This window comes from Phaethon aethereus, assembly GCF_964289735.1.
Source record: "Phaethon aethereus genome assembly, chromosome: 2".
Lineage (NCBI taxonomy): Eukaryota > Metazoa > Chordata > Aves > Phaethontiformes > Phaethontidae > Phaethon > Phaethon aethereus.
In genome coordinates this window covers 126,202,436-126,223,187 of record NC_138582.1, presented here as the reverse complement: position 1 = coordinate 126,223,187, position 20,752 = coordinate 126,202,436, and the positions used below count along the sequence as shown (strand labels likewise).

Genomic DNA, 20,752 nt, shown 5'->3' with positions numbered 1-20,752 from the left:
AGACACAGTACTGCTGCAGTCGCAATGGATGACAGCTATTCTGAGGACTTCGATGAGCTCGGTATTTACATGCTGCAGAGCCAGGTGACAAAATACTCAATTCTGAATGCAAATCATGTACAGAAGTTAACTAGCAAGGGCACCAGCTGCAAAGTTCGACCACTTGAGTACAGTGACTTGGATCAGTGTGACCCTGCTCTCTTATCAATTTCGTGGTGAAATTCAAACTAATATCATTCAGCCTTTGCACCGCAATGTAGTAAAACTGACTTGCAAGTTGGTTTCTAATTATTTCCGTTTCCATATTACAACAATGACAGTCTACTGCATTAAAAAAAAAAGAAAAAAAAGGACAGGAGGACTTACAGAGTTGTCTTTCACCAGAAGAGCACAGCACTGGATTCCTGCCAACAGCATTTTATGAGGATTCCAGGCAACAGAATCCGCCCTGCAAAATTTATAAAAGGAGAAAGGGAAGTGGAAATTGTACCTGTAGTCATGGGTACTAGAGAATCAAAAATGGCCAAACACAATTCAAGCAGTCAAACCAGATTTCCCATTTTCTTCCCACAAACACCCATATGTTTAGAATTCTCTCCAATTAATAGTATTTTGGAAAATGAAGCTCTCATGGAGGCCAGTAGGCCACACAACTTCCATCTTAGTCCCTGGTAAGTGTGCCCATGAACTAAACTGACTTACCTGTGGATGCCATGAAGAAGTCTGCAATGCTTCCTCGATACCAAAGCCGAGCCACCCCAAGAAGCCTGTTGGAACATTTACAGAGCCAAGACAATATTATTTTTATAAAATTATTTTCCTAAGGCTTCAACTAATAATTTCTGAAGACATTCTATCCCATTTAAAGTTTAGTTTACTACACAGTCAGCAGGCTAAATTTTGCCATTAGTATCATCTGCTGAAATAAAGATGGCAACCTGGGGCTACGCCTAAAATAGAGAAGCTGATGGTTTGTGCCACTATGTCAGCGACAAACTACGCTGTCCCTTCTGTGTAAGCAAGGGCACAAACTGAAGTGTCCTTGCATAGCAGACCCATTCCTGATACTGAATCAGAGGTGCTTCCTTTCCCCGAGCCTAAACCTAAGCAGTGAGGGCAGAAAGCCCCATTCAGCATATCTTCTTCCTGCTAGCTGTTTACTTTGAGACATTCACAAGGGAAACGGCGGAGATGAATTATAATCTCTGCCAATTGCAAAATCCAGGCTCAGATTTTCCACAGAGTTTGGATATGAAAAGCAAAGTCACTGAATAGGCAATAGCAGCATTTCTGTTACCAGCAATCCAACTGATGTTAAAATGGAGTAAGACTCACCCCATCTCCCTCAGATCATCTAAGAACTAGGTGTGTGGTCTAAGAGTCATTTAGGTCTCCTCCGAAGTGAGGAGCTCTCCATGAAACTCCTTATCAAGTGTGATTTTATCTATTCTACATACCTGTCTAGATACCTTTGACACCTTTTGCAGATCTCTCTCTGCATGGATTACAGAAGGAACCCAGACAACAAGCTTTTATATTTACACAAGTTTAATTTCTAGGCAACTGGAGTCAGGGAAGGTGATTCTCATCCATGAATTCTGCAAGGATCACATTTCACCCACCAGGTGCCATGAATCTTCAGTTCTCAAACAATATTTCTCCACAGCGGTGGGGAGAACATGCAACCAACAGCAGACATGCAGCACATTTGAGAAATTATTATTAAATATTAAAAAAAGGATTTTCAATGTTCATGCAGGCAGAATCCACTGAAGCAAATTCCCTGTGAAATAAGCAAGGCTTCTCAGAGACATACAGGAGGCATCAGTCCACAAAACTTCTACATTCAGCCTATTTTTAAAAAAGATCCATACATTTTGGACTGATGAAGTAAAAAAAAAAAAAAAATCACTGATGTGAAGATTCCTGACCTAAGCATGGAGAACACATGCTTGCTTGGCTTTTGTTCTTTTTTTTCCTTGAAAGAAACACATGTGATAGCTGATCTATGAATTTAGCTTCATAGTATTTGCTTCATAGGCCATACATTAGGAATAAGATCTGCTATCTCTGGGAGACAGGAATGATAAAGGCTCACAAGGGAAACAACAGGTTAATAACTTGTCTTAACACATGTTCTCATTAATGCAGTACATTAATGCACCACATCATATTTTATGTTGTCTTGCTCACAACATCCTTGCTGAGGAAGCGGCTGCTGCTCAGTCTACAGGTGGGACCTAAGGTAGGAAATCATTTGCCTCAAACTTCACAGCAACCCAGTGGCAGAACCTTGACTTGAAACTGGGTTTCTCCAGCTAGCCCTAACTTGCCATGTTATGGGAAGACGATCAAACTGAACTTCCTATTCATAGACAAATTTTACTCTTCTCATTCTATGATTCAATAAAGTCAATCAGTCACTAAATTATTCCCTGATTTTCATAATTCATAAGAAACACATTGAAATATAACAAATCTTCACAAAATTTGCATCCAAAACGTATCTGTATTTGAAAAAGTTGACATTTTCACATTTTCACACTCTCTCTGAAAAACAGGACTAGAAAGGCCCTCAAGAGGTCATCTCACCAGTGTGCAACCCCCAAAGGCAGGATAAGACATATACATCTCATTTCTGTCCAACGCTTGTCTTTTCTGGAGATTACTAATCTATGAACACACCTTGCCTGTGATTCAAAGTGAAAAGTAAGGTGCAGAGTGACATCAGCAATTGCTGTCTCCACAGCACTATTGGCACTACTTTCTGCTTTTGTTCTAAAAACTACTGCTGGAGATCTGGAAGAGAGGGATGATAGTACTGGAGGTTCAGGCATCTTTGTCCCTCTTTGAGCCACAGTACTACAAGATGAATTTGTGCTCCATGCTTCTTCACCCAGTTCAAAGACCAGGTGCTTAGGGATCCAAGGCTGGCAATAGGCAAAAATGAATGAGAAGGCACCTGAGAAGACTGAGAATCATTGCCTTTGTCAGGTTTTGAAGATCTCTAATGATGGAGGCTGCACAATTTAACCACTTAATTTGTGTTTAATAGTAACAACCCTAGAGATTTAGAATTCAGTCCTAAACAACATTACCTCTTGTCATACCTGCAGTGTCAGGGGAACAGATTATTCCTTTTTTCTTCGCAGCAGCTTCTAAAGCATCTGTAGACTATTATGTATTTTCTCGGTCTTTTCTACTTTAAATAACATCAGTGCTTTCAATCTTTCCTCATTGGTCATAATTTCTAGACATGGTTCTGTTTATCCTCACTGCTTTATTCATTTCTAATCTTTCTCCTGTAGGTACTTAACCATCTTGAAATGCAGCTTTTTATTCGGACACCATCTAGATAAAGCAGATGGAGCACCAGAGAGAACTATTTTATCTTCTTTATTCAATTCTGAAAGACATTTAAACCTATTTGAAAATGCTTATGACCACTGATTTGTGATGTACTGCAAACCTCAGATCTTTTTCAGTAGATCAGCTGTTTAGCCAACAATCCCCAGCCTGTGTTTATGCAGATGATTATTACAGCTTAAACTAGAGCACTATCTTTATTGAACTGTAGCCTAGTTTTTCCACTTTTTTTTTCTCCAAACCGTCAAGATCTCTGATTTCTAATCCTGCCCTTCCACTGCCTCTTACAGTTTTATATCATCTTCAAATTTAGTCAGTGTATTCAAAATTTAGTCAGTGTATTTATTTTCATCCAAGTTATTAATGAAGATAACTTCTAATCAAGGATGGATCTTTGTGGAATCCTACTCAAACTTTTCTGCCCTTTCAGCAGTGAACCACTGGTTCAGAACTGCTCTGAGTATGATTTTCAGCCAGGTTTTCACTCACTACCACAGCTGCAGCTTGCCAATGTTTCTCTGCTTTCTGCTGTGATATTGCCATGACACAATAAAGTTAGCTGCTTCTCCTCCATCCATGAGAATAAAGAAGGAAGATAGATTTATCTAACTAGATTGACACATTTTATATATGACAAATCCAGCTGACAGCAATGCAGGGTAGCTCAAAACATGAAGATTAATGTTATCAAATGTGTCCCATGCAATGTAATTGCTAACTAGGTATGAGAAAATTACTGTGTTTCATATGCAACAAACTGCTTACAGCTGAACGATAGGAATCATGCTGTTCGCAGTGTGATTAAACTAACTAGGTAAGCCCAGGCTAACAGGTCAAACCTGATTTTCTGTACTGGTCTAGCCACAGGAAAAAAAAAGTCAAAGGACCATCAGAGAAGAAACACTCATACATAGTATTTAAAGCTACATGAACACAATACATGACGTACAATAAGTGCTGGAGCTTGAGTGCATATTGATAATGCAAAACAAGTCATTAAGAAAGGCATCACAGATGTATAATAGAATGCAATAAGCAACTCAAATGTGTGTTTGAATACTGTATCGTGCACAAAATAAGCCCGATTACAGTCTCTGCACTTAGGCTGGCTTCAGTGCTGAGACAGTTTGGGTTTATTGGTGTCATCTTCTTAAAACAACTTCTACCTTAACTTCCTTTTCCTCTTTAGGTTTGCCTCCATGTGAGACCTTATCTACAATTTCTGACTTTACTGAAATTTATCTTCCTGAAGCCCACTGATTTTATGTTGACATTCTCCCTTTTGCCCTTCCTAAGGATCACGAGCTTTATCATTTCCTATTTAATGAAAAGAGTCTCCCTAAGGCAAACATATCCATTTTCAGGATCAGAAAATACTCTGAAATGAGATGCATCAGTGTAAGTCTGAAAATAACCCCACTGACATTCATATAAGATATTCTTATAAACAGCTCTTGAGACCATTTGCAGTAGATAATCCCGATTCCCATCAATGATACACGAAAAGTCCTAAATTAGACAGAACTTTCCCTATTTTTTTATCTTTGTTGTAATTGTACTCCATCTTTTTTCCTCCAGAGTTACAGCAGGCCCAAACAGCAGTACTCACTTGCTATAACTCAGACTGCATAACCTGTAAATCATTCAACAAGAAGCCAGGCCTTTCAGAGGAATGTAGATCCTCAAAGCTTTCCAAAAACATTATATTCTTGCCTATAAGGCTAGAAGGAGGTAGGCTTGCTTAAGAAAAAAAAAATCCAACTCTTCACATATCATTCCAGTAAGCCTATTTCTAATGGTGCTGTGAGTGAAAAAAATGCCACATTTTGTATTACTGTCTGCTCATTTTACCATAGCACATTTGTATACACATGCCTGGTGTCACTTACGTCGAAAGCTTTCAGTCTCTTCCCCATACCCTGTTCTCATATAAATACAGCTAGAAACTTTAAACAAAAAATAAGAAACAGCCATCCACTCAACTCTTCATAGAGGGTGAAACGAAAGATGGAAAAAAAATACTGATAGAACTCCCGAGAACCCTTGAGAGGTTCATAACATGAATCACGTCTTAACAGAACAATTGGTCTTCCAGACCATATACCCAATTTATTACTGTACATTTATCTTTCTACTGGGAATCAATTAACATCTGACAACTACAGTCACTGTTCATACAGAAAATTAACTTTAAGATATTCACTGACATTTTTACCTCAGCTTAACATGAGGCAAAGTTGGAAGATGAAAGTTAATTCTTTACAAAATACCTTCAACTGCCAAAGCAAGTATAGTTCAGAATATGGCCCAGGCTCATCCCACCTAACTTTAATTATACAACCACAGGGAGTAGGTTAGGAGACTACTCATTGTCCTCCAACAGCCATTGGAGATGGCTCCAGCCATGCCCAAGCAACTCACCTACGATCCAACACAGATTCTGAACATATCCCTCTTTCCACTGACTACATGCAGACATGCAGGAGAGTAGTGCCTAAAGTGAATGTCGCGCTTCTGCTGAAGATCTGCTGGGTTGTTCTCACCAGCACTCAGCCCTGAGAAGACTTTGCAGACACTTTAAATACTAGGGCTAAATGCTGCATCTTTGCCTCCAAGTCAACAAGAAAACTCTTTTGACTCACACATACAGCAACTTGATTTATTTATGTCTGAGAGGCATTTATTTGAAACACACATTGCTGCCTACATGATCTTTTTCTTTAAATACTTGACATTAAACAAACTTCAAAAATTTAGAGCAGGTCTAAAAACCTCCATTAATGTTACTCCAAATTCTTTCATTGCTTTGTGGCATTGCAATTATAGAGCGAATGCAATTTTAGAAAATATGAAGAGATCTAGTTTTAGAAACATACATTTACAGCTAGCTCTTTCAGGTAATAAAAAGGCTCAATGATTATTCCAAAAAAGTTCATGAATGGATTTTAATATTCAAACCTACAGTTATAAAGAAATGAGAAAAGAAAAATTTCTGAACGATTTAGGGAAAAGTAACGACATCTACAGGAAACTCCAACCTGTAAATATGAAACAGAATAATTTGCCACTGGTTGAGTCAGAAATATACGTTTATTTAATCTGTATGAACCATACACCACAATTCTAATGTGTCCATGCTCCAACAGAATGTGGAAAAATCTGAAGTTATATTTGTATATAATCACCCTTGAAGCATTTTTAGGAGGTAGCAGGAAGGAAGAAATTTATTTTAAAATAATTTTTAAATATAACCTGACAATGACAAAATAGCTTCAATTGCTTGTCACAACCAAATTATTTGCTGGTTTTCAACCCATGGAACAGAGACAAATCAGAATGTATTTCTGTTCTCTATGCAAAAAAAAAAGTTATTAGTGCCCAACTTACTTCTACACAGAAACATCAACAGTCAAAGAAAAATAGCAATTACAAAAAAGCAATGCAAAACAAAACTACACAGGATACAAACTCACGTCAACATGAAGCCAGAGGCCATGCTTTTCACAGATATCGGCAATTTTATCCAGAGGATCAAATGCTCCCAGCACTGTTGTGCCTGCTGTAGCACAGACAAGAAATGGTGCTGACCCCTGCAATAGGATTGAAAACAAAAAAAATTGTCATTTGGACTGCTCGTTTCCTCCACTGAATCTGTAAAGCTAAAGTATAAAAACGTCTAGGAATGTAGGACAAAGATGCAACAGTCTACCATTTAGCTTCCCAGCAGAAGGCACTGCATTTAAAAGTGCTGACTCTTTAAAAAAAAAAGGCATTTTCCATTTCCAGTTAACACCATCCCAGGGCAAACTTCACCAGCTTCAGACTGTTTTGACAGATGCTAGTTTTGTCAAGATCAAAACATACCGGATATTTGGCATCTCTTTTTATACAATGATTTTCGTTTCTCAGTTTTCCACATTTTACTACCGTAATTGCAGCCATTCTACTAAATAAAATGAAGCTACTAGCTCAGCCAGCCGGCTACCCCTGCAAGGGAAGGACTCATCCCTCTGGGGCTTCCACCTGCGCTCTCTCTACAATGCCCCTTTTCGCTGCCTAGTGAGGAGGAACCTTCCGTTAGGGGACACGATTTGCCTTCGGCAGCACTGGCACAGTCATCACTATCTGACCCCAGTGCCTGGTCTACAGCAAAGTGCTATTCTCTTGCTCCTTCCCCTGTCTAGAAAACAGGAGGGGCTGTAGATGGTAGCTGAACATTAGGAGAGAGACCACTGGAAATTTCAGTTTTGAAATTGAGAGCATCAGCCACAGAAATGACTGTGCAGTCTCACTTGCTGGTAACTACATGCTGAAGGATCTCCTTTGCATGTTTCAGGATCTGGCCCAAAGCATGACAACACAGTTACTGAAGAGGCACTAAAGTTGTTATTAAAACATACAATCTGAGATCCCTGGAGTTCATTTGCCGTGGATTACAACTCTCAGATTATATAAATCTCTCTGCTGATGCAACTCCATGTAGCTTCACTGAAATCTATCGGCTGGGGAAAAAAATAAAAATAAATAAATAAAAAAAATCAAACTCTACACATGAGTCTTTGAAATCTGACCTCTCTTTTTTTTTTTTTTCTAAAAAGCGTTGCCACTTTTAAACATCCACTACAGAGACAGACAGATTTGATTCACATTTACACTCTGATAGTTTTATACTTCTTTAACAGTGTAGAGGACTGCTAGAATGGTGCATAATTATGATTTACTTGTATTTTAAAGTTTCTTTACAAATTGTAAAGTAACCTTGGAATGAATTTAAATGAATCCCATACATTCACTATATATATATTCACAGCCTATAATTCACTTCTTGGTCACTCATTCCTAGTACAACTTACAAAAGTCAATCAAACTTACAAAACAGCCTGAAGCTCAAGTACAAAACACACATGCAAGTGTGGCAAAGATGTATCTGCTGCACTTAACAGTTTGTTAGCATTTTCATCAATTTTCTCCCACAGCTACATCAAAGTCAAAGCTCCCACAGCAGCCAGCAGGTAACATGACTGAATATGGGGACAAGTCTAAGATCTCTACAAATTCCTAAGATTGTTACCATTACCTTTTTTCCCCCCACAAAGAAGGGAATTAATTTTTTATTGTTCTTGACAATATAGTTAAAAAATCTTCCTGACTAAATCCTCTAAAAAGAGCCTAAGACTCTTGCTACTCATAGACAGTGATCATTTTGTGCTCTTACCACTAGCAAATACATCCTCTCTTGACTAGAGTTATTAGAATATTTACTGTAATTCACTGAAGTCTCTTTCTGTAAGAGTGGTAAAATAGCACTTTATCAAGGACAGACATGCTTACTGAAGCTCTGGTGAAATGAAAACTTTCCAATATACCTGTAACTTTCATTAAAATGGAAGTGAAATAGCGTTACTCCTGTTAGCAGAGCCTTTGAATATAGAACATTTGTTTTTAAATGGCTGAGCACCATGCTGAGGCTAATTTTAAGTCATAAATGCCAGATCATTTTTTAGAAATACCTACTGATTTATTATTACACCAACAAACAAAAATTCTGTTTAAGAACAAAGAGCTCGTTCTCCTGTCAGCCTGCTTCCTCTTGCTCCATTTTATTTCAGTCCCTTTTGTCTTACATGGGTAAAGTACAGATGTCTTGCATGGATAATGCAAAGTATAAAAAGAGGCAAACAAGAGAGTTTGCTAGGTAATTAAGATCACCATGTATCAATAGTTATGCTATCTAGCATGAAACGCAAAGAGGAGATTGTTGTTTGGCACAAGATGTATCCAGATCAGGTCTTAGTGAAAGCTGTTGTGGCCATGCCAGTGCACGACAGGACAGCACTGCCTTGGACAGCACTTTTTGATAAGCCACAACAGTAGGGTTTCCCAAGCTAGGATTCCATGGTAGGCATTGTTGACACCATGGACATGGACATTGCACTAGTTGCTTGGTATTCACAGATCATCAACTAAGAGCTGAGCTCTGAATCCTACTGCTCTCATGCACAAACTGGAAGTGAGAAATAAGGTGAGCTAACAAAACCAAAAGAATGTGCCTTAGAATTCACATTCAATCCTCCAAGCTCTATAAGACAAAATGTTGACTATAGTAAGTGCTGTCTTACAGATTGTATGAACGTATGTTAGTGTTGTCTAAATACACACATCAGTACATTTCTAAATACTGGCCTTTGACTTTCTACGTGGCAAAGTCCCTGGGGGAAAAGAGGCATGGGATGCAATCTCCACATTCTTGCTACACTACTAGAAAAGACTAAATTTTGCATTTGTAGCTTGTATGATAGCTTTAGAGACTAAGCCACATGTTACAGCTCTTGCTCACTGCAGAGGATAGAGCAATATCTGCTGTAATTAACTCAAAAAACTACACTTTTCATTTACCATTTAAGGAAAACAAATACTGCTTCCAATTAAAAAAGGATCAAGGACAAAAGAAATCCTAGAAGAAATGTGCTAAATACTTTACAGCAGTGTTGTATTCAGGACTTTTGTTAGTAGTAAACACCCTGTGGAATTTTTCTCCCTCATAACTGTGTAGCACCTAGAAGTCTTGGCTTATTCCACAAGTTTGTGGCAAACAGACTGCAACCTGCAAGAGAGACACTGGTATATCAACTGCCCTATTTTTAAGATTTCGCTCACTCTTACTTTTCCTTCCTTTCACTCAGACACAAGCATACAGTCTGCATACACTTCCCCTCTCTCCTTCATGCTCTCCCTCTTACCTCTTTCCTGGTCCGTTGGACTTGTTTCTCCAGTTCCTCAGGTATCATCTTACCTCTAAGGGACACAGATTTAAAACTTTTTCAGTTACATTCTAATAGGCTAGTTATATACAGCACTACTGCATTTTAAAAGGGCTCAGAGACCACAGCCATGGCTTTCGCTTGCTTACTTTTCATCTGTTTTAATGAAGCAAACATTCTCGGTACCAATACCCAGGAAGGAGGCTGCCTTTTTCATGGAGTAATGACACTGTAAATGAGAGAAGCATGAAACAAAAAGTAAGTATGCAATTAAAACGAAAGAAATAAATTCCTTAGCAGAGGGAACAGTGACAGTTAAATTAATTTAATAGCAGCTAACAGTCATGACAACAGCATATTCTAACACAAAAAGCAAACTGACAAAGCTACATAGCACCAAGACCACCTTGTATTTAACAATTAATGACACACACTGAAGACTGGGGAAAATAAGACAAAAAAAAGATGTGCACTATGTTTAAAATGTGGGCTTAAAAAAAATAAAAAGCTCTACTCCATACAATTTTTACAGCTGGTTCTGCATTAGAATGAAAAGTAGAAATTTTGAAGTGTCACCAGGAAAGAATTATTAATTGTTTCAAAATGTTTTAATAGAACTGAGTCAAAAGTATCGATGAGTCCAAGAGTTAGGAAATGCATGAGAAGAAAGGTCCAAAAGCTATTGAACTCAACAGCCTAGAAGCAACTGATAGATGCGAAGGTCCAAAAGCACCACTCCTTGGAAACTGGATCCTCAATTAGGATGTATCTTATGATATATCTAAAGCCCCTACCACTTTAACCTTGTAATTTTTCTATATGCTTTCCTTAGAAGGCATTATGAAAGCAAGCAGACTTTAGACAGGACTTAAGCACATCTTCAAAAGTCTTTAAATAAATACAGATTTTGCAAAAGGTTCCACTCTGGACCAGTCTGCATTTTCCAGAAAAATGAAATGAAGTATTTCAGCTAGGTCTCATCAGAGGCATGTTTGAATGATTACAGATACATGCAGCCCACTTCTCAATTTGCACTGAATAAAGGGCACTAATGTAGCCTGTGAAGTGAGTGTAAAAGAAGAGGCCCCTTCACCTGCCCCAAGGATGTTAGAAATGGGTATTTATTCAATCAGAATGTGGTAAAACAGCTCTGGTAAGGAGGATACTCAAGGCCACAGTCCATTCTCTACTTTTTACAAGCTTTTTTCTGTTAAACAAATATTCAAGGTCTTTTATCTTACCATATTTCCAACATCCACCTCTAAGTTAGGACCTGCTCTACTGTGGATGCTGTTATTCTAGCATAAGGACATTTTGTCTTACTCCAGAGTAACAGTATGCTGATCTCAGCTTAATCCATCTTCGAGATTTACCTGGGAATTCAAAGATATAGCAACCTTCTTAATCTGAAGACACTTCTAGATGTCAAAAGCACTCTGCATACCCTGCAGCATGCCAAATGCCTACCCACTCATAGCAACGGAGTCAGTTTTGAGAGTATGCAGCATCTCACAGGACTACACGGTTGTTCTCAGAATCAAGATCATCCAAGCCTTGGATTATCACTGCTCTTCTGAAAAAATAAAATCGGCTCTTTTTCACATTATTACTGAAGAGTTAAAATAATGCACACTCCAGCAACTATGAAGATGTCTAGAATTGTTACTTTTCATACAGGAGATGAAGCCAGGTGGTTAATTAATTCCATTTTCTTCCAGAGAGTTCACACAAATGCAGTTACTGTGGAACATAATTATGAAAAATGTACAACATTTTAATGTGTGGGTATGAATATATTAAGGGTATTAAAGCCTGTCACGCTTATTTTCATGAGATGGATCATCTCAAAGGGCTCTTTTTCTTTTTGACAAAAAGGTTTCCCCCACCATCACCCACTTTTTAAATAAAGGCATACAAAGACGCTATCTGATACTATCAGATAGTTTTAAGAAAGCTTAATTTTGTAACATGACACATCCACAAAGCCTTTAGGGCTCATTCATTTAGCTGTTACAAGAATAACAACATACATAGGTGGATAATTAGTCTTACATTACATCAAATTACAACAATAATGGTAATAATGATTGTAGAGTGGCTGTGGGTTGTTCAGTAGAAGTTTGGAGATGTTTTCAACTGATTAGTGAACCACTTAAAATACAAGTTGCCTCCACCACTGATTTCTATTCATAAGGTTCAAATGAAAGGTATGAATCACCAGGAATAATCAGATTGCTCCAAACTAAGAAAGCAGTAGACCTCCAAATTCAGTATACTAGTAAACAGGCAATCACTAAACCATGTATTTTATTATAAAAAAATGGTATGGGAAACTGAGAGAAAGTTAAGAGGCTCGAGCACCTGAGAGATTATACCAAAAAAGCAGAGGGAAAGAGAAGGACGAAGTGAATACCAAAACAAAACAGGCTGCAAGATACATAATTCTCGGCTCCACAAGTACTTCTGTGCCTCTTGGAAAATTTTGTCAGGTCTTCAGTAGGACAGAAAAGGGACAAGACTTATACTACTACATAGACTTGGAATATGCTTTCTTTGATTAAAAAAGTAGTCTTTCAGTTATATTGATTGCAAACATACAAGAATTTCTTTTTTTCTTCCCTGCTATCATTACTAGAAGCCATTATGTTAAATTACACCGCATCATTTTAAGAAAAAATACAGTAGAGAACATTTAGCAGCTCCAATCACAACAGTGTCAACTAATTCACTTGTTCATAGTTCCCTTTGCAAAAAAAGAGAAAGAAATATCCAGATAAAAGGTATTATTTGTATCTAGATTATATATGTAATTTTAAATAATAATTTTAAATACAGTGAGTTAAGATTACTCTTGCCATGTCTTTTGCAGTTTTGTTTGGACACATTATTAAATCTGTAGCCTTAACTGTAGTAAGAAATGAATGCCTTTGAACATAAGATCAAATTGGAACAGTGCATTTAAGATGTGCTGCTTCACTATTTTATCTATAGCTATACATAGTTTTCTTTTCCTAATAACATTTGCAAAGACAATATACTTTCCCCCTGTGCTCATTAAAACAGAAGATAAATTTGTATTTTCTCGATTTTGAAAAGTTTCCTAGAAACATGATTGCATGAAGCAATTACATTATTATGAAATTGTTTTATTACTAATTTTTGTCTGTTGTAATTTCAACAGAGGATGACATGGTGAGTTAATGTTGTGTTCTCTCACTTTATTACTTTCATGATCAAGTTGCACTGGGGAGGAATTTAGTTTCATTGCATTTACGAAACTACTCATATCAGCATGCAAGTTTCAGCTGTTTACACATCCTCTCCTACCTTCAGTTACTTCAAATTTAGCAGGTTTCTACCTTTCAGATCAACGCAATACATTCTTGGGTCAGAATAAAGTTCAGATAGGACACAAATAGCAAAAAAGTGATAAAAAGGTGGGCTAACTACAACTGTATTCAGCTCCTACAGAGCCACAAATCATGCCTCAGGAAAGTGAGATATAACAATTTCTCTACTACTGCTACTGTCTCAAGAGGAATCACTCCATAACGGTCCAGCGAGAGAACTACGGAGTAGTAGTATAAACACTGTTCACTGTGCATCACCATAGTTTTAAATAGCTAATCATTTTACTTGCAGGAACAAAGAGCCTTTTTGTTCCTGAAGGCCAAACAGAGCATGTGAGGACCTTGGGCAGGCCATGCATTAAACACACACCTTCACGTTATCCAAGAACGCACAAAAAATACATAGCCCCAGATCACATAACATTAAGTCACTGACAAGTCTGTGCATTCCCCTGCTCCACAGCAAGGCCATTCTTTCAGTCTGCCAAGTGCCAGACTGAAACTTTGAGACTTGGCAACTCAAGGCAAAAATAATTTCATCTGAACAGAGTGTTGAAGCCAAGCCCTAAAACGACGCAAGTGCATTGAGCAGCCATGTGTTTTGACTCCTTATCAATACTCTCAGTTCATTAGAGTCTCATGGCTTCTCCATGCCAATACCATTTGTTTGATTTACTTCAAAGAAAAACACAGGTTGTTAACTTCTCCAGAATTATTTTTTAAATCATTTGCCCAACCAGTAAAAAACAGGTCTATATCCTCCAGAACACACACACAGAGAGCAGCTCAAAGTAAAAGCAAATAATAAAAAAATGAAGAGTGTGTGACATGAGCACTTACACACTTACATACTTACTTTCAGTGTGGCCATTTATTAAATATATTCTCATCAATATGACATATCTGAACTAAACAGATTTCCAAAAGGTAATGTAACTTGGGCTCAGTACAGGTGGATCTAAAATAAGGGTACATGAATATGCACATCTCCTCCCTCATAACTATGAATAAATATTAGAGATCTTAGACAATAGTCCCAATACCTAGCTACCAAAACCTGCAGTTTTACAGCAAGTGATTACTGAGTACAGAAGACTTAGTTTTGTGAATCAAGCACAGTATTAGAGATCAAGAGCATTGCCTTACAAGTAATTTACCAATTTATTTTTCATGATCAGTTCTATGCTTTATGGTTTTCGTCTTTCTGATGCAGCAAAGATACCAAAATAAATTTATTCTATGAGTCAGGTAGCATTTCCTTTGTCATTAAATTAAATGCTTGTTTGTTTTGGAGTAGGAGAGTGTACTTTTTAGTTAAATCTTGCACATTCATGATAAAAATTCTATGCACTTCATCTCAAAAGCATTAAAGGAATGCATTTCAACCTCATTTTTTCCTCCTTAGCTATTTTTGAGATGTAACATGGTGGATTAAGTACAAACTGGCATGTCATTTCATATAGATGCTTTTCTGAAAGAAAAAAACTAAATATATTTTGCCTGGGAAAAAAAAAATCCTTTTATTTAGGACATTTGGATTCTGTTCCAAAATATATGTTCTGTCTTGGACAACTTATGCAATGCCTTCACCCCTCAGGCCTTTTCAAAATAAGCCTCTCCTGTCTATTTACAATGAAAACTGTTTGGAGCATAAACTTAAGAGCTAAAATTATTCTAGTAACTATATACTCCTAGTACAACAAGGTTTTCACCTCCACTGGGACCTTTATACAGTGGAGTCAGAATTAGTAACAACTCTGTACTAATCAAATTATACACTATTAAAATTGGAGGGACAGGTGAAAGAAAAAAGCCTTTTAAAAAATCCGCTTCAGAATAAATGTGTGAATATAACTCAGTTCTCCACAGGCAGTTTGGATAGAATTCTTCAAAAACCTTTAACACTAGCCACATATTTTTAATTATTTAAAGAAGAACAGGTTTTGGTTCTCTACCACAGCCAGTCTGTATTTAGATATAGGGCAGAGTGGGAACTGCAGAGAGACATCTCACAGGTCCACAAGCGCTCAGCTTAGAACAAATTAAACCTGCAGGAAAAAAACTTTGACATCCAAAACCTACCTATGGTTCCTGCTAGACTTTATGCTGTGGGAAATCAAATGCTGCAGACCTCCACAACACACCACATACATTCTGCTTCAGCTTTGCCTCACATAAAACCTATTCTTATATCAGCAGTTTCCAAGAGCAGGAACATCTGTGTGTGTTTTCTGAAAGCAAGGAAGCTTCTGCAGGGAAATTTACCACCATATTTCTCTTCTTACCTCCAATATTCCACATCAAACACTGATGACAAATCTATTGCACCGGTGCTCCATCAGATATGCAAATAATGTAATTTTGCAGCCATTGAAAAATAAAGTTCAAAAGGCTTTTTTTGTTTTGTTTTTACCTCTTCTGAAGTGAACAGGACTAGTCTTGGCAAACCTGAAAGCCCTTTTTCCTTTATCTCAGGACAGAATCTGTATCTTGCTAAGTTCATAGCATACATATTAGAAACAGAGCCACCTGCAGAAAGAGACATACAAATATCATATTAGTCACGGTCCTAGCACCTATTCTGTGTCTGAGTGCTTGATCTATTAGGGAAAAAATAAGCCACACAGTTAATCTATGATGAAGGCACCTATAGGCAATTTCCTCCCCAAAACAGATAATAAAATAAACTTTGGGCTCTGCAGCATGCATGGAAACAGAGTGTGTTTGAATGCCCTTCGGAGACATTTCCTGAAGAATAAGAACTGTGCCCGAACAGTCCTCCCCAACAAAGAATGCCCTGCAACAGCTCCTTCCCATTTACACTGAACCAGTGCCAGCTCAGCTGCCCGCGCCGAACTCAGCTGTGGTTGCACTGTGCAGAGCCTAGGAGATCTCTTGGGCAACGAGGCCTCAAGAGTATTATGGGGAGGAAAAAGCCATTAGGAAAAAAAACACCGCAGTGGGCGGGAACTGGAAAATCTGCAAGGTAAGATCTGGATGGGTGTTACTCACTTAAAAGAACAAAACCGAAATAATAAGAAAAACCCTTACATAAAACTAGCACAAAAATGTACAATTCATTTCTCTTTTGACGGTATCTCAGTAAGTTGTAATTGAGCAATTTGCAAAAAAAAAAAAAAAAAGAGGCAAGGATTCTACTGAAAAGACACGAAAAATCAAATCTGACATGAAAAATTCCATACCATTAATGTATTTTTTCCAAAAATTTTGCAAGGGGTTTTAGTTTATTTTTCTACTACTCACACATAGGATAGAGTTATTGACTTTGTTGTTTTGTTTTTGGAGGGGGCAGGGTTTAAATGCATTTACTCATTTAATTTCTTTTCTCACCCTCAAATTAGATAGAAAAGCTTCACATCTAGCCTAATAATTTGGTATCTGAGTACCTGTGGACTAATATCATTATGCATCATTATTTCCACTCAGTGGGCTGCAATACTGCTTTGCAGAACATTTGAAAAACGTGGCCTATCAAGAAGCTTAAGATATATTTTTTTGGTTGGCCTGATCATAACATTTAAAAAAAACAACTATCAAAACTCAAAGAGTTAAGCTCATGACACTCCCACTAAGTTAAACTCTAGCTCCCACAGCTGATAGGCAGGATACACACATCAGTGCCCTCAGGCACCACTGGTTGGTGTCTAGCACTGTAAATCAGGTCCCTGTCAACCAATTTGAGTCAGTCCAATGAGGTTGTTGGTATTGGGGTTAAAAAGGTCAGGAAGGGCATCAGTGTGCTGGACTGACCCTGCCTGGACACCACGTTCCCACCAAAGCTTCTCTCCTCAGCTGGACAGGGGAGAGAAAATATTGACAAGAGGCTCATGGGTTGAGATAAGGACAGGGAGAGATCACTCCGCAGTTACCTTCACAGGCAAAACAGACTTGGCTCAGGGAAATTAGTTTAATTTATTACCAATCAAATCAGAGTAGGATAATGAGAAATAAAACCAAATCTTAACACACCTTCCCCCCACCCCTCCCTTTTCCCCAGGCTCAACTTCACTCCTGATTTCTCTACTTCCTCCCCCTGAGTGGTGCCAAGGGACAGGGAATGGAGGTTGCAGATAGATTGTCTCTACCGCTCCTTCCTCCTCACACTCATCCTCTGCTCCAGTGTGGGGTCCCTCCCCACAGCAAACAGTCCCCCACAAACTTCTCCAATGTGAGTCCTGCCCACAGGCTGCAGTTCTTCACTAACTGCTCCAGCCTGGGTCCCTTCCACAGGGTGCTGTCCTTCAGGAACAGACCACTCCGGGGTGGGGTCACAAGTTCTGCCAGCAACCCTGCTCCAGTGTGGGCTCCTCTCTCCACAGGGCCACAGGTCCTGCAAGGAGCCTGCTCCAGCATGGGCTTCCGACAGGGTCACCCTCCTTCAGGCACATCCACCTGCTGTGGCATGGGGCCCTCCCTGGGCTGCAGGTGGAGATCTGCTCCACTGTTAACCTCCAGGGGCTGCAGGGAGACAGTCTGCCTCACCATGGTCTTCATCACAGGCTGCAGGGGAATCTCTGCTCTGGGGCCTGAAGAACCTTCTCCCCCTTCTTCTTCACTGACCTGGGTGTCTGCAGAGCTGTTCCCCTCACATATTCTTACTCCTCTCTCTGACTGCAACTGTGCATTTCCAGCTTTCCACTTCTTAAATCTGTTATCCCAGAGGTGCTGCCACTGTCACTGATTGACTCATCCCTGGCCAGCGGTGGGTCCATCTTGAAGCCAGCTGGCATTGGCTCTATCGGACATAGGGGAATCTTCAAGCAGCTTCTCACAGAAACCACCCCTGTAGCCCCCTCGCTACCAAAACCTTGCCCCGCAAACCCAATACAATCAGTTACAAACAACTAATTTCCACATAATTGTATTTAATGTAGAACTGTTTTCATTCATCTGCTGATCAGATTCACAGAATTATTACTAGAAATACCTAAGAATAAGCCTGGATGAAATAGTTGCGTGTGTGCATCACTGGACTTTTGCATGCATTTTCCAATATTTTATACGACTCATATGTTCATGGAATTATTGTATTAGTTGGTTTATAATGACTCAGCTTTAAAACTGAACTGTCCCTACCTGGATTAAATATACCATCACCCTCTTCCCAGCCTATGAACTCAATCATCTTCTTGATGACTGCTTCTTCCACCAACAGAAACACAGGGGATACTTCATATGTATATCTGAACAAAAATAAAAGTATCATGATTGGTATTAAGACTAAGAATTCATGCCACAGTATATTGCCAAAACCAGATAAAGGTTTCTTGCACCTTTCTCTAATCTATTAGGAGCTGACCACCATCATCAGTAAAACTCAAAAGTAAAAACACTATGGATCTGACCCATTAGAGTAATTGCTTAGCTCCTAACAGCATCACATTGACACTTCCACTCTCAAAGTAATACATCAGAGATTGCTTTTAATGTAGGTCACACACTTAAATTTCAGCTAGAATGATTGCAAGCAAGAATTACTTTTTGTTTAGACTTTACATTTGCAAGTAAACAGTAGACAGGTAACCATTTGCATTCAACTCTGCAGAATGCTTCAAAGGAAACGAACAACTGAGTAAGTCTGACTAGTTCATTTTTATGCACTAAATAAAAAAGTCTAGGTTTAAAAGTGTGGAAAAACAAAGATCTCTCCTCTTAAGCGCCACCTCACAAACTAGAAAAAAGGCCTCATCAGCTTAGCCAAGTTTCTGGTGAGCTGTTCAGCCAATTCAGACTGTTTTCTCTCCCAAATTCCTGCAAATTTCCTACCTCCTCTGTAACACTGAAAACAGAAATCCAAAGGCAAGGAAGCAAAAAAAAAAAAAAAAAAAGCTGTTATTCCAAAACGCGTGCTAATTTATCATCAAGAGCACAAAGAACTATACTTACACACTTGGGTTCAGTGCTTCTGTAATGAAACGACCCACTAACGAGTAATAATCTATTCCAGCATATAGCTGATTGAAAAATCTTGGATGACCTGAAAAAACAGATGAAAAGCAGTGACAGGATATACATGAAAAGATAATATATCACAGGCCCACTCAGCTGAACACTGATCACTGCAAACCACAATTGACTCCATCATTCTCTCAGTATTTTCTGGACTTACTGTCCTTTTCTTAGGTTAGACAATCCTTTGAATGTAAATTTAATAAGCACTTTCAGGTCCCAAAACAAGGTTTGAGAGAAGCAAGTAGTGCACAGAATGAATAAGGGTTGTTCACAAGTTTCACAAATCAAAAAAAGGGATTGACAACTGAGTATACACAGTGGCTTTTAACAGCAGTCTTGAGAGGCCACGATGGATGTTCTGCCAAATTTTGTTAAGCCGTAGAATACAGCAACTTGCCAGTCTCAGGCAGCTGTTGCCTGCACTCCCACCAAAGTCTCAGTATTGATAGCGTGAGGCAGTAAAACAGCTTGGAAAAACTTGCTGCAGACTTAAAATGACAACTTCAACATTTACCTGCCTTGAAACACTGAGATATAACTAATTATGAGAAAATTCAGTTCACCAGTGGGTTCACCAGCTAAATTTAAATCCACAGCATAGTACTTTTGCATGCAAAACCAAGCAAACTGTATGGCTCCATTTATATTACATCTGGGGCTTACATAAATATTTATGCTTAGATTAAAGACTATTTGCAGAGCATATTTTTATATCCAATATCCTTTCTAAGGTGACATAGTGTAACAAATGAAAATCTAAAGCCAATTTGCAAAACTAAGAAACAGAACACCTTCCAGTAACTCCGTAATTATTGCTGTATATTATTAGTGCACTCCCCCAGTAGATCAGTACTGTTACTTTTCTATGGTTTTCAAAGGCATGCATTCACTCTCAAAATTGCTTTACAGTTTTACTTTGTAGCAACAGTGACTGTAGCAGGGAACGTGCCCTGGAAATGCGCAAATAACTATATCAAGTGTCCTTCTCACTTTCCAAACACAGGCTAAACTATGCCACATCTGAAATCCTGAGCTATTGATCCACAGCGCTATTTCCTGAACAGCTGCTCTTCATCCCTTTTCGCTAAGACTGAATTGTACGACACATGCTGTAGGTTAGCTGTAGAGAACTAACCCTGCAGAGATGTGGTGTACTCTCTCTGAAACACTGCAGGCTCTCTCACAGTGTCTGGAATTCGAATTACTGCCTATCAGCAAATTAGCACCCCATAAGACTATTGCTCAGAAAGAGCAATAGTAAATGTAGGATAATCATCACCAGGAACGTATTGTTGTTTGTAC

At 38.5% G+C, this 20,752-nt stretch overlaps 1 protein-coding gene across 1 annotated transcript in view; it reads right to left on the bottom strand.

Annotated features, from left to right (window-relative positions):
- Positions 1–20,752, bottom strand: part of GADL1 (glutamate decarboxylase like 1) — a gene marked incomplete at both ends in the record, with an annotated part of 131,926 nt that overhangs the window by 53,362 nt on the left and 57,812 nt on the right. Inside the window, 8 exons of the mRNA XM_081996483.1 lie at positions 367–448; positions 703–767; positions 6,840–6,956; positions 10,107–10,161; positions 10,277–10,356; positions 15,891–16,006; positions 18,575–18,681; positions 19,385–19,475. Of these exons, the coding sequence (XP_081852609.1) occupies positions 367–448; positions 703–767; positions 6,840–6,956; positions 10,107–10,161; positions 10,277–10,356; positions 15,891–16,006; positions 18,575–18,681; positions 19,385–19,475 (713 nt within the window). The remainder of the gene's footprint in view (positions 1–366; positions 449–702; positions 768–6,839; positions 6,957–10,106; positions 10,162–10,276; positions 10,357–15,890; positions 16,007–18,574; positions 18,682–19,384; positions 19,476–20,752) is intronic.